Source organism: Hylobates moloch, unplaced genomic scaffold (assembly GCF_009828535.3).
Source record: "Hylobates moloch isolate HMO894 unplaced genomic scaffold, HMol_V3 SCAFFOLD_1, whole genome shotgun sequence".
NCBI classification, from domain to species: Eukaryota; Metazoa; Chordata; class Mammalia; order Primates; family Hylobatidae; genus Hylobates; species Hylobates moloch.
In genome coordinates this window covers 33,835,994-33,847,137 of record NW_026652276.1, presented here as the reverse complement: position 1 = coordinate 33,847,137, position 11,144 = coordinate 33,835,994, and the positions used below count along the sequence as shown (strand labels likewise).

General features: G+C 46.0%; 1 protein-coding gene across 4 annotated transcripts; it reads right to left on the bottom strand.

The window, feature by feature from the left end:
* Nucleotides 1–2,881: 2,881 nt before the first annotated feature.
* On the bottom strand, nucleotides 2,882–7,288 carry LOC116809477 (gamma-crystallin D-like). Of its 4 annotated transcripts, none has more exons than XM_032753343.2 (4): nucleotides 7,280–7,288; nucleotides 6,934–7,180; nucleotides 5,002–5,005; nucleotides 2,882–3,149 (listed from the first exon to the last, which is right to left on the bottom strand). In XM_032753343.2, exons 1-4 carry the CDS (start codon nucleotides 7,286–7,288, stop codon nucleotides 2,882–2,884), a joined length of 528 nt encoding a protein of 175 aa, XP_032609234.1. The 4 variants fall into 4 exon arrangements, with proteins under 4 accessions (XP_032609234.1, XP_032609235.1, XP_032609238.1 ...); XM_032753344.2 differs by lacking the exon at nucleotides 5,002–5,005 and adding an exon at nucleotides 5,668–5,672 and having other exon boundaries at nucleotides 6,938–7,180; XM_032753347.2 differs by lacking the exon at nucleotides 5,002–5,005 and adding an exon at nucleotides 5,191–5,195 and having other exon boundaries at nucleotides 6,938–7,180.
* Between the last annotated feature and the right edge of the window lie 3,856 nt (nucleotides 7,289–11,144).

Sequence of the window (11,144 nt, the reverse complement as noted above, 5' to 3'; positions counted from 1 at the left end):
CGTGATCCGCCTGCTTCGGCCTCCCAAAGTGCTGGGATTACAGGAGTGAGCCACCGCGCCTGGGCACGTGTTCTTTCTTATATAACAAGCTCTTCAAATTCACAGGTTCGAGAGTGTGGTTGCCTTGCTTGTGGAGAAAGCAGCTGTGTTCATGTTTTGTATGTACCAATGTTTCTCCTGTATTGGTTTTTGCTGACACGGATGTGAAATAGTTTTGCTTGTTCCATCGTTTTCCTTCTGTTTGTGTGTGTGTGTGCGTGTGTTTTAAAAAATCGTTTTTGTTGGCCGGGTGCAGTGATTCACGCCTGTAATCCCAGTACTTTGGGAGGCCGAGGCGGGCAGATCACGAGGTCAGGAGTTCGAAACCAGCCTGGCCAAAATGGTGAAACTGCGTCTCTACTAAAAATACAAAAATTAGCAGGGCGTGGTGGCATGCGCCTGTAATCCCAGCTGCCTAGGAGGCTGAGGGAGGAGAATCACTGGAACCCGGGGTACAGAGGCTACAGTGAGCCAAGATTGCACCACTGCACTCCAGCCTGCCCGACAGAGCAAGACTCCGTCTCAAAAAAAAAAAAAAATCGTTTTTGCTTTGGAACTCAGGTTCTAGATCCTTCTCTGAGCCTTCTAATGACATCTCTTCTGTCTCAGTTAAGATCTGATCAACAATGAATAATGTCATTTCTCTTTCAAATCTAGCTTTAACCATCTGACTACCATCTCCTTTGCTTCTCCCCTCTGGGCCCCTAAACTTCAGTTAGGGTGAATTATTCAGTGTTTCCCCTATGTGCTATGCTTTCTTCCCTGTGGGACAAGATTAGTTCATGACATTTCCACCACCTTTATACCATTTCCTCTAAATTCATAGAACCTAATAGTAATAGTCAACACTTGGTGAGCACTTACTCTGCGCCAGGCAGTGTGTTAAGTGTTTACGGTCATTTTATCATTTTAACCCCACACTATATAAGGTAGACCCTTTATGATCCCTATTATACTGCCAGGTATGCCCTGCCCAGATCCCCCGGGTCCTCTTTTCCAACTCTGCATGCTCAGACCCCTGCTTCTGCGGGCTTGGCTGCAAATGCTTGCCCTGGAACCGTGTGCACATTACCCCTCACTGAGGGGAGAGTGGAAAGGCTCTGGGAGTTTGTGTCCCTCTCCCCCCTGGCCAGTGACAGAAGGAACTGGTGTGGGAACACAAGCACCCAGATCGTTGGCCTCAAGGAGGGAGAGGTTGAAGTGTGAGCCATGCTCCAGGACTCTCCAAGGATCAGCCTGAGCTGGCTTCTTCCCCTTCCCTGGCTTGCTTCCCTACTCCTTCACTTTTTTTCTTGGAAGCACATTCCGCAGTAAATCACCTCCTTTCCAAGCCTTGGCTTATGACCTGAGTCTGGAGGAACTCAACCTAAGACTCTTGCCTGGCTCATGCAAGGTGCAGTTGCTATTCAAACCCGAGCAGTCTAAATCCTACCACAGTTTAGAGTTCAAATCCGTCTGTTATAATGCCTGTCATGTCGGTATGATGACTCTGTTTCAATTTCTTTTTCCTAGAAAATGTTAGAAATTTTACCGGGTGAATCTTGGAGCAGTGTCTTTGATATTTGCTCACAGTTCTGAGTATGGTACTGGGAGTATACAAAGTCCTTTCTAGTGATGGGTGAGGTTGCATTTGGAGCATCTCACAATACTCTGATAAATGTCTTAAGCATCTTCCTGAGGCCAGGCGTGGTGGCTCACGCCTGTAATCCCCTGGACACAAACTCTCTAAAAAAAAAAAAAAAAAAAAAAAAAAACTTCTCATCACCACACCCTGTGGACATCATCCACTATTACAAAAATTCTTTTGGATCTTTTGCTCACTCCCCTAGACTGTGGACTCCTGGGGGCCAGGATACTGGCCTATTCATGGTTGTTTCCCAATGCAGAGCAGAGCATCTAAATGGAGGTGTTCATCTTTTTGGATGTAATTCTGTACTACAAGAAAGTGGATTTAGAACTGTGGTTCTCAAGCCAGCCATGGTGGCTCACACCTGTAATCCTAGCACTTTGGGAGGCTGAGGCGGGCAAATTGCTTCAGTCCAGGAGTTCGAGACCAGCCTGGGCAACATGGCAAAAAACCCTGTCTCTACAAAAAATACAAAAATTAGCTGGATGTGGTGGCATGTGCCTGTAGTCCCAGCTACTTCGGAGACTGAGGTGGGAGGATCACCTGAACCTGGGGTGGCTGAGGCTTCAATGAGCCGTGATCACACCACTGCACTCCAACCTGGGTGACAGAGTGAAACCCTGTCTTAAAAAAAAAAAAAAAGAACTGTGGTTCTCAAATTTCATTTGCATAAAAATTACTGTGGGAAAGGCAGTGGGCTCAAGGAATCCGCATTTTAAGAAGTATCCCAGGTGATGTTTAACCCATTATAGATACTTTGAGAAACAGTAATTTATAAGGTCCAAATACTGAATAATAATCAACAGTTATGTTACAAATACTTACATAGTGGTTACTTCATACTTGGCACTGTTGTTAGAGAACTATAAACTCATTTAATCCACATTTAATCCTCATGAGGTGAAAAGTACTATTAACCCCCATTTTTACATATTAGGAAACTGAGGGACAGAGATGCTAAGTAACTTGCCCCACAACTATAACTAGTAAGTGGAGTTGGGCCCCGGCATTCTGGCCCCAGAGGCTGTGCTCTTAACAGCTGCCTCACACCCCTTTTCCACTGATACATGCAAGAAAATCCACATGATTCCCAGCAGGATTTTTGCTGAGCCCTTCCAAGGAGGCTGAAAGGAACAGAGGATACATTACTGCATGGAACACACAGGAAATATTTTATTAGTTTCCAGATGAAGCAAGGGATAGAGTACAAATATTTCAGTAGAGCTCCATAGCTCTCCTCAGGGAGCCCACTCTTGCATCCGTGGCCCCCCAATCCTGGCACCGCCTGTAGTCCCCCGGCCTCAGCAGGTATTGCTGCCCCCGGTAGTTGGGCAGCTCGTAGAGGACCCAGGAACCCTCCAGCACGTTGAAGGAGTGGATCTCACTCAGGTGGAAGCGATTGTGAAGAGAGGAGCAGTCCTCAGTGGTCTCCACCATCTGGCCCCTGTAGTCCTCTTGCTCATAGATCCTGAGCCTGTGGGAGCTGGCCCGGGGGTTCAGCAAACAGCAGATGAGGGAAAGTCAGAAAACCTGACTTCCTGGGGGATGGACCTAAAAAATTTTTTTTCTAGGCCAGGAGCAGTGGCTCACGCCTGTAATCCCAGCACTTTGGGAGGCCGAGGCGGGTGGATCACGAGGTCAGGAGATCGAGACCATCCTGGCTAACACGGTGAAACTCCGTCTATACTAAAAATACAAAACCAAAATTAGCCAGGCGTGGTGGCGGGCGCCTGTAGTCCCAGCTACTTGGGAGGCTGAGGCGGGAGAATGGCGTGAACCCGGGAGGCAGAGCTTGCAGTGAGCCAAGATCGCGCCACTGCACTCCAGCCTGGGGGACAGGGTGAGACTCCGTCTCAAAAAAAAAAAAAAAAAAATTTCCTATATCAAAAGTGACCAAGCTGAAAGAAAGACACTGCCAACACCAGGGCTGCTGTGTATAGTTGGGTAGGTTGTACACTGTGAAACTCAAGAGGGCACCATTCCCCATTCATTTGGTATGAATGGTGCTCCCTAGGGTTTTCTGGTACAATCTACATGAATAGACCCACTGGTCCTGCTCAGGACCACTTTTAAATATTTTATGTATTTGTTTTGTTCTCTCCTTCATAAATTTGTGGTGGTTTGGACACTCGTTGGATGACACATAAAATAATGTTTTTATGTTTTTTTTTTTTTTTTTTTTTAGAAAATGGTTTCTTTTTTTTCCCCCCAGGTTGGAATAGGGTGGTGCGATCTCGGCTCACTGCAAGCTCCGCCTCCCAGGTTCATGCCATTCTCCTGCCTCAGCCTCCCAAGTAGCTGGGACTACAGACGGCCGCCACCGCGCCCGGCTAATTTTTTGTATTTTTAGTAGAGATGGGGTTTCACCATGTTAGCCAGGATGGTCTCGATCTCCTGACCTCGTGATCCGCCTGCCTTGGCCTCCCAAAGTGCTGGGATTACAGGCAGGAGCCACTGCACCTGGCAAATAGTAAGATTTTAAAACAAAAAGGCAAATATATTCCTGGCAAAAGATATTATTTTGAATCTCAACAGCATTAGGAGAAGCTAGAGGGAGAGGAGATTGAATTGCTTTTACCCAAATGAGGCTCAGATTGGTGGCAATACAGGAAGAAAGTCCAGCCCAAGCAATCCTTCATCCGTGCCTTTTTGCTTTAAGCCCTGCTACTCAAACATGCTGAAAAGCAAGAGCCGTCACAAAGAGAACTAGGTTTCAGTTCTTAGCTCCAACATGTGCTCTTACAAATCAGTTTTGTGTAATACCGAAAAATGGAAGTTCAAGATCATGAAGGAGCAGCTGGGCATGGTGGTTCATGCCTGTAATCCCATCACTTTGGAAGGCCAAGGTGGGAGGATTGCTTGAGCCCAGGAGTTCAAGACAAGCATGGACAACACAGTGAGACCCTGTCTCTACAAAAAAAAAAAAAAAGTTTAGTTGGGCATAGTGGTGTGCACCTGTGGTCCCAGCTACTCAGGAGGCTGAGGCGGGAAAATCACTTGAGCTCAGGAGTTTGAGGCTGCAGTGAACTATGATCACACCACTCAAGCCAGTCTGGGTGACAGAGAGAAACCTTGTCTTAAAAAAAGATCTTTTTTTTTTTTTCTGAGACGGAGCCTCGCTCTGTCTGTCGCCCAGGCGGGAGTGTAGTGGCGCAATCTCGGCTCACTGCAAGCTCCGCCTCCTGGCTTCACGCCATTCTCCTGCCTCAGCCTCCTGAGTAGCTGGGACTACAGGCGCCCGCCACCATGCCCAGCTAATTTTTTGTATTTTTAGTAGAGATGGGGTTTCACTGTGTTAGCTAGAATGGTCTGGATCTCCTGACCTCGTGATCCACCCACCTCGGCCTCCCAAAGTGCTGGGATTACAGGCGTGAGCCGCCACGCCTGGCCTAAAAAAAGATCATTAAGGAGGCCTGTACAGGTTCAAGAGTGTGAAACCTTTCGAAAAATGAAAACAGGCTGTTTGTCCTGAGCTGTTCTTGTCTCTGTCTCTTGTTTTGTTTTGTTTTGTTTTGTTTTGAGACGGAGTCTCACTCTGTCGCCCAGGCTAGAGTGCAGTGGCACAATCTTGGCTCACTGCAACCTCCACCTCCTAGGTTTAAGCAATTCTCCTGCCTCAGCCTCCCGAGTAGCTGGGACTACAGGCGCCTGCCACCACGCCTGGCTAATTATTTTTAGTAGAGACAAGGTTTCACCATGTTGGCCAGGCTGGTCTCGAACTCCTGACCTCAGGTAATCTGCCTGCCTCGGCCTTCCAAAGTGCTGGGATTACAGGTTGTGAGCCACCACACCTGGCCATGTCTCTTGTTTTGAGCACTTGTTCTTCCTTCATTTGTTTGTTCCTTCCCATTGTCTCAATGTTTTTCATCCTCCACATTAAAATATTCTTTAGGGGCCAGGCACAGTGGCTCATGCCTGTAATTCCAGCACTTTGGGAGGCCAAGGTGGGTGGATCACTTGAGATCAGGAGTTCGAGACCAGCCTGACCAATATGGTGAAACCCCGTCTCTACTAAAAATACAAAAATTAGCCAGATGTGGTGGCTTGTGCCTGTAATCTCAGCTACTCTGGAGGCTGAGACAGGAGAATTGCCTGAACTCGGGAGGTGGAGGTTGCAGTGAGCCGAGATCACGCCACTGTACTCCAACCTGGACGACAGAGCGAGACTCCATCTCAAAAAAAAAAAAATCTTTTTTGCTTGGAGCTCAGGTTCTAGATCCCCTTCTGAGCCTTCTAATGACATTTCTTCTGTCTCAGTTAAGAGCTGATCAGTAATGTCATTTCCTTCTCAAATCTGACTTTGAGAGTTTCTCTCTATCTCTCTCTCTCTATATATATACACACACACATATATACATACATATACATATACATATATATGTATATGTGCATATACATATACATATATATGTATATATGCATATATACATATACATATACATATATGTATGTATCTTCTTTAGGGAAGATTCTCATGCGCAATTCTTTCTGAGGTTTGACTGCTAGTAAAGTAGATCTTACAGTCTGTAATTAGAAGAGTTGGAACTTTAAATTAGAAATCTAAATTTTTGGGCTCCTAATGCCAGACTGGGTCCTTATCAAGCTATTAAACCCTGTGAGGGGATTCACAAAAGTGATTCATTTTCCCGGGACTCTGTCACAGTCAACTTAGGGAAATCCCTAACTGTGAAATTCCAGGCTGCTGGGGCTTCATTTGGGTAATAGTGGGCCCTGCAGGAGCTATTGGAATCACATTGTTGGTTACCGGTTTGCCCAATCAGAAGGCAGGACTTGAGAGGCCCTTGATGTTCATAATAGTTAATACTCGGGGGTGGGGATTGGCCTGTGCCAGGCGTCCTCCCTTTACCCTCATTGGAACCCTATAAAGGAACTAATCTCATCAGCCCTGTTTACAGATGACGTAAGAAATAGCCACCTAGCCTATGGCCACCTCAGAGCAAGGAATTAATCTGTTGCTCTTTCATCACCTGTGGCATAGACGCTCTGAGCTAATGCCACGCACAACTTATTCCTAGTAGAGGTGAATTTGACTTAGCAAAATAAAATAAAATGTCCGGTTAAAAGCACTGCATCACATACTTTTTCAGTGGGAGGAAACCTTACGGACGTTAATAAAGGAAAAGAGAATATAGTTAGAGCCAGAAAAAAAGAAGGCTGCCATCCCATCCTATCGCCTGTCGTATGAATCATCCATGTGGATCACTGATGCGACTCGAGGGCACCGAAGGGACCCGGCGGGACTGCACTCACGTGGGGGATGAGGCAGCAGGAGCGGACCGAGTCGCTGAGGCCCATACACTGCTGGTGGTCGGCATAGTCGCCGCGGTGCAGGAAGTACTGGAGGCCCGCGTAGTTGGGCTGCTCATAGAGCATCCAGCAGCCGCTGTCCACGCGCACCGAGTTGCAGCGGCTCAAGTAGGGCTGCAGGTTGGGGTGGTCGCTGCTGCATTCGTAGTGGCGGCCTTGGAAGCCCCGGTCCTCATAGAGGGTGATCTGCAAGGCAAGGCAAGGCGAGGTCTCACAGGCCTTCCCCTGCCCCAGTCTCCGGTCCCCGCCATGCAGGGAGCTACCGGGGGCGCGGGCTGGGCTCACCTTCCCCATGGCTGGCTGGGCGCACGGCGGGGCTGAGCGGGTGGGGCGGCGGCGCGGCGGGGCTATGTAGCAGGGCTGCTGCGTTGGCAAAAACCGCACAAAAGGGGCCCGCGGAGGGGAGCAAGGGCATTTTTTTTTTTTCACTCTCTCTCTGTTCTATATAATGACTATGGGGGTGGGAGGTTTATTGTATGTTTTCTTTTAGACTCTCTAAAGCTTTCGAATTGATGATCTGGTTAAAACTGTCACTTAGGGCCATTTGGGCCTTTACATAAAGCCTGTTTGGGAAATTGGAATTGAGCGAGTGCTTAAGAGTTAATAATTGTAATTAAATGTTTTATTTACCTTTTAAAAGTTCAGTTTGTGCAACAACGCAGAATAGTGACTAAGTCTAAGGTCGAAATGGACTACAGCATGAGGCGTTTATTTTTATTTATTTATTTATTTATTTATTTATTTTTTTGAGACGGAGTCTCGCTCTGTCGCCCAGGCTGGAGTGCAGTGGCGCAATCTCGGCTCACTGCAAGCTCCGCCTCCCGGGTTCATGCCATTCTCCTGCCTCAGCCTCTCCGAGTAGCTGGGACTACAGGCGCTCGCCACCACGCCTGGCTAATTTTTTGTGTTTTTAGTAGAGACGGGGTTTCACCGTGGTCTCGATCTCCTGACCTCGTGATCCGCCCGCCTCGGCCTCCCAAAGTGCTGGGATTACAAGCGTGAGCCACCGCGCCCGGCCTGAGGCGTTTCCATTAGAGAGTTTTGTTGGTGTGAAATGTGAAACGTGAGGATGAACTTGCCTTCTCCCCGGGGTGTTTACGGTAGGATGTGATTCTCCTTTAAGAGAACCTCTCTATGATCCTACCTGCTGATAAGCAGGGTATCAGATAACTAATGCAGGCGGTTGGATGCCAGGGGTTGGGCCTGAGGAAGCCCTGTTTAAGCACCTGGCCTCAGCTCTGATCCCTGGAGCCTGGGTGGAAGCAGGGAAGTCTTCAGCTGCAGCATCGTGCCTGCTTCATTCAGCACAGGCAATGAAACTCTCAACTGTGGGATTCATGAAGCGACCCTTTGGCGTTATTACACTGGTAACTTTCTATTTAACTAACAACTTTGCTAACTAAAGGCTAAGCTTAGTTGGTTATAGCTGCTGACAAATGCAAGTTAACATGCAAATATAACACATTGAAAATCCTACAATCTTGCAAAGATTCTGCCTTCTTCACCCTGGGGCAAAACCCTCGTGGCTCTCTTCTTAAGGCTCTGACTCCAGGGACTGGGGTCTTCCTTCCTTTTGCCAAGACCCGGCCCCTCCTGGTGTTCCACTCTCTTTAGAGCAGGGTTTCTCAACCGCAGCACTCTTTCGACATTTGGGGCCAAAAAATTATCTGCTGGGTGGGGAGGCTGTTGTGTGCATTGCAGGACATTGAGCAGCATCCTGGCCTCTACCAGCTTGGTACCAGTATGATTACTGTCTCGTTGTGACAAGCAGAACTGTCTGCAGATGTTGCCAAAGGTTCCCTGGAAAGCAAATCCACCCCCCATCTCCCACTAAGAACCACTGATTTAGAATAACTTTGGTGCACCCAGTCTCACTCCTTAGTCTGGATTCTTGCTACCTAAGTCTAATACTAAAAAATAACTTTCTCTGGACAAATTTTATGTGATCCATGTAAGTTTAATAAGCCTCATTTACATCTTTCTCTTTTAAAAATTATAACTTTTGTGGAAAATTTAGAACTATAAAGCAGTAGAAAGGAGAAAAGATTTTAAGCCATAGTTTTGTATAAAAAGTAGCACTGTTGATGTATATTTAAAAACTCCTAATTCTCACCCCTGTGATCTAATATTTCCATCTCTAGGAATTTGTCCAACGGAAAAAATTAAAGATGCATACAAAGATTATGAACTGTGATATTTTGTCAGAATGGTGTTTATAATATAGAAAATTAGATGCAAATAAAATGTCCAGAATAGGGCATTGATTAAATAAATCATGGAACACTTGTTTGATGAGATGCTATGCAACTACCAAAAATCATGTTGTCAAAGAATTTATTTAAGGGTATGGAAAATGCTTACCATATGTCAAGTTAGAAAAAACCAAGTATATTATACTCTGAAAATTACAAAATATCGAAAGAAATTAAAGAAGACATAAATAAGTGGAAACACATCCTACGTTAATGGATTGGAAGACAATATTGTTAATATGTCAGTACTACTCAAAGCAATCTACAGATTTAGTGCAATCCCTATCAAATCTCAATGATTTCCTTATGCAGAAAGAGAAAAATCGATCCTAAAATTCATTTGGAATCTCAAGGGACCCCAAATCAACAAATTAGTCTTGCAAAAAACAAAGTTGGAAGTTCCTTATTCCTTATTCCTAATAAGGAATGCTGACACACGGCACATATGGATGAACTTTGAAAACATGTGAAGGGAAATAAATCAGATACAGAAGAACAAATATTGTATGATTCCGTTTATTTGAGGTACCTAGAATAGTCAGATTCGTAAAGACAGGAAGTGGAATGGCGGTTACCAGGGATTGGGGGAGGTAGGATTGGGGAGTTATTGTTTAATGAATACAGAGTTTCCCTCAAAACTCAAAGTCTTTTAGCACATGTACCACCCCTAGAATTTCCGGTAAACCAGCACCAGCCTGAAGATCACGTTCTCATCGAAGGGTGACAAAAAAGGAAACTCGAACCAGCCTAGGAAGGACCCTACCTTGTGCTGCTAACCACTGAGACTGCTGTTCATACAGCGAAAAAAGGATGGACTCATCACAGCCCAGTCAAGAAAGCGCCACCCCCTCTAGAGCTGTGGGCCATAGTCCCAGGGGAAAACTCTACCAAACTAAGCTAAGAAAAATTTAACATTTTCATCTATTCTATTACTCTTTCTTCTTTTTTCACTCTATTACTGACCATCTAGTTATTAACACAACCAAGTCAATTTCGCCTCAAACTATTGCATTTAATGCTTGCCTTGTTATACCCTGTGGGGATTTGCCAAGTCAAAGACAGCTCTCTACTTCAGAAAAGTACCTCTGTCTCTCCTGACTCTCCTCAGACTGGGCGTTAGTAAATTAGGACCACTTAAACTGGGGAAATTTCGATAAAGACTCCAGTGTCAACCAGGAGACTTGCCCCTCAATATATAGCTTTTATGCCATAGTTGGTCCAACGTTCTGTGGACCACTGAAAAGCAAGGATGGACTGCCCCAACTGGTTTTTGTAATTTCCTGAAATCATATTTTCATTTTACTAGAGGACCATAGAAGTTAAAGACTTAAAACAAACTGTGGCAATTAAGACAGGATACTAAGATGCAAATGCCTGGTTGTAATGGATCAAATATTCCATCTGCACGTTAAACAAACGCAATTTTTATGCTTGCGTGCAGGGCAGGCCAGAGACCCAGATTGTCCCCTTTCCACTAAGGTGGTCCTCCAGTTGACCAGACATGGGCCGCATGGTAGCTCTTTTCCAGGATTCTACAGCCTAGAGTAATAAGTCGTGCCAAGCTCTCTCTGCTATATCCCAAAGTCCGGCACCCTGCGGGTCAGCCACCAAGGGCTGTCCAGCTTTGGTCTCCCAACACTAAGTTCACTTCATGTCTCTCACAACAGGGAGGAAACTTAGAGTTCCTTGGAGACCTGAAGGAATGCAGTGAGCTTAAGAATTTTCAAGAGCTTATCAATCGGTCAGCCCTTGTTCATCCCCGAGTGGAGGTGTGGCGGTATTGTGGCTGAATAACTGGAGTGGCACTTGTACTTTAGTCCAATTGGCTATGCCTTTCACCCTGGCATTTCATCAACCAGAGGGAGGAAAAATAAGACATCATAGAGCGAGAGAAGCCC